The 2,509-nt window shown below is 60.8% G+C and overlaps 2 protein-coding genes across 2 annotated transcripts in view; one reads left to right on the forward strand and one right to left on the reverse strand.

Moving 5' to 3' along the window:
• Positions 1-2,509, forward strand: part of RNF123 (ring finger protein 123) — a 51,195-nt gene that overhangs the window by 44,687 nt on the left and 3,999 nt on the right. The window lies entirely within an intron of this gene.
• Positions 1,999-2,509, reverse strand: part of AMIGO3 (adhesion molecule with Ig-like domain 3) — a gene marked incomplete at its 5' end in the record, with an annotated part of 1,488 nt that continues 977 nt past the window's right edge. The window contains one exon of the mRNA XM_009331178.1: positions 1,999-2,509. This exon is cut by the window's right edge and continues 23 nt beyond it. Within this exon, the coding sequence (XP_009329453.1) occupies positions 1,999-2,509 (511 nt within the window).

Genomic DNA, 2,509 nt, shown 5'->3' on the forward strand with positions numbered 1-2,509 from the left:
GGGGCCTGTCGCTCCGCATCCCGTCGCCTTCGCCAGCTGCCAAGCAGCAGCCACAGGGCGCACGGCAGTGGGGCATGTATCGCATGAAGCTGCACACAAGGTCAGTGTCAGGAGGGGTGCTGGGTGGCTCAGGAGAGCTGCTCTCCCAAATGCTCTCCCCTCCTTGGATGGATGGCGGGGTTCTGACAAGCACTTTGGGCACAGTTGACTTTTTGCTGGGAAAAAAGGTGCTTGTTTCCTGGCTAGCAAAGTTGAAGGACAGGCACTAGAGGTGTCCTGATGCCCCATGGACCTTCCTCTCCCACCGGTCACAGGGCTGCCAGCAGCTCTTGGGGCAGGGGCACACGGCTGTGAGGGGCTGTGGGGTGGGGGAAGGTTTGCAAAGGATCCTGGTCCCCATTTTTGGGTTGTGTCTGAGCTGCGTTCCTGCCTGTGGGGTGGCCCCAGCATCCCCCATGCTGCAGGTGACATGCAGGCCACGTGCTCCTGCTCCGGCTGTGGAGGGGGCAGTGGTGGCCGGCAGATGAGGGCATTACTGGGGGGGGGGGGGCCACTCCCTGTGCTGGGGGCAATGCAAGGCTGGGCCCTGGGGAAAGCGGTGCAGGCACCCGGTGAGGTGAAGGCTCCATCCGCAGGGAGTGCCGGGACCAAACCAAAGACAGGGCCAGTCCGACCCCGAGCAGGTCTCCCCAGGGTGCCTCTCCCCTGCATCTAAATCCTGCTCGTCCCTATTGAGGTCTGAATGTGCCCTTGTGTTAGTTGGTGCCGCTTCCTCCCCAGCTCCCAGTCGTCACTGGAGACCTGCCCTCCTGGGGACAAGCCACTGGACACTCCTTTTGCAGCACTCCCAGGCCACCAGCTCCATCTCAGCCCATTTAACCCCCTTTCCGAGGCCAACCTAATGCCGTTTGATGGGAACAGAGGCTGTGAGCCCGGTGTGAATCGCCTGGCTCCGTGTGCCGGGCCAGTGGGAATTCAGGGCTCCCTCAGACCCCCAGACTTCTGCCTCTGTGCCCGTGGGATGCGGGGCAGCTCTGCGCCGCTGCCCTGCAAGGGCAAGGAGACACTCAGCCCAGCGTGAGCTTAAAAAAATAGGCATTTTTATTCCAAAGTAACTAGAGAATTATGACCCGAGAGAGGAGAGGATTACTCACATTTATCGATAGGCTTATTAGATTACTGCCTAAATAGCTGTGCTTTAGCAGTGCGTTTGTCCACCTCAAGGAGAAGCAGCGAAGGAAGGTGGTGCATCTGAGACCTCATCGTCCTTGGTGGCACGGGGAGCTCTGAGCAATGCGGGTCGGGGCGCTGAATCGCATCACCTAATCCTGCCTTGACTATTTACAGCTTGTCGGGAGGCAAAAGCTTGTAACATTTGCTTGGCTGCATGGCTGGTCAGGCACTGAGCTCCATCCCTCCTGCATGGCCATGTTCAGGGAGGGGGTGTGTACCCCCCCCTTGCGACGGGGTCACACTCCCCCCAGCTCCTGGCCACAGCATGCTGATGGGGACTGGCACAGGCTGGGAGCGGACGGCGGCACCGCCATCCCCGGCAGCTCTGGCATGAACGAGGACAGTGCCCCACTCGTCACAGCTATTCCTTGGCCTAGGGGTCGGTGGCGGTGGCACCGGGTTGGGTCTCACGTGCCCAGGGATGTTGGCAGACTGCCAGCCCCCAGTGTCACCATTAGGGAATTTGGCTGCCCGAATGAAGTGGGGGTTTCTCAGGCGTGCTGGGTTTGTCAGCGTTACCCTTGTGCTAATGAGGCTGTTGCCAGTGGCTTGCACGAAGAGCTCTTGCTGGACACCAATGTGCCCCCAGCCCAAAACCCACAGGGACTTGCAGCTGAAGCAGTTGCGGGTGATGCCAATCACACTCGCAGGTCGCAGTCAAGCCGGGAATTCAGGGTGCCCGATAATCCTGCTTCTAGTAGCAATGGAGGAGAACAGCTCTCGGGAGGCCCCGGCTCTCCTCCCAGCTCCCTCCCTCCTTCCCTGCTATGACACGATAGGGGTGTCCGAAAAGGCGGAGCTGATGGACTCTGAGTCTGACTTGAGCTGCAGGACCTTGGGGTGCTTGGCATCGGGGAAGTCCTCGCCAAGGGCCAGGCGGATCTTGCCGTTCTGCGTCTCCCTGATGGGCTCAAGGAAGACCACGTGCTTGTTGGTGCTGACTTTGCGGTTTGGCCCGTCGGTGGCGGGGGGAGTGGCGCTGAGGATGGAGGACTGGGCGCTGCACTCCTGCGGAGGGCTGAGAGGAGCCGGCTTCTTGCAGCAGCTCAGGCAGCGGCAGGGCGTGAGGTACAAGTAAATAAGCACGAGCAGCAGGCTCACGATGCACCCCAGCAGGGTTGTGAGGCCGGTGCTGAAGGTCTCCCCGTCCGGCTTGGGGTAGTGGACCGTCACGTTGACTTCGCACAGGCTGCTGAAATTGCGGGGGCTGTTGATGGCCAAGCCTATGTAGACCCCCGAGTGCCAGGGCTTGGCCACTGCAATCTTCAGGCTGCCA

The sequence above is a fragment of the Pygoscelis adeliae genome, unplaced genomic scaffold, assembly GCF_000699105.1.
Source record: "Pygoscelis adeliae isolate BGI_AS28 unplaced genomic scaffold, ASM69910v1 Scaffold689, whole genome shotgun sequence".
In the NCBI taxonomy this organism is placed as follows: Eukaryota; Metazoa; Chordata; class Aves; order Sphenisciformes; family Spheniscidae; genus Pygoscelis; species Pygoscelis adeliae.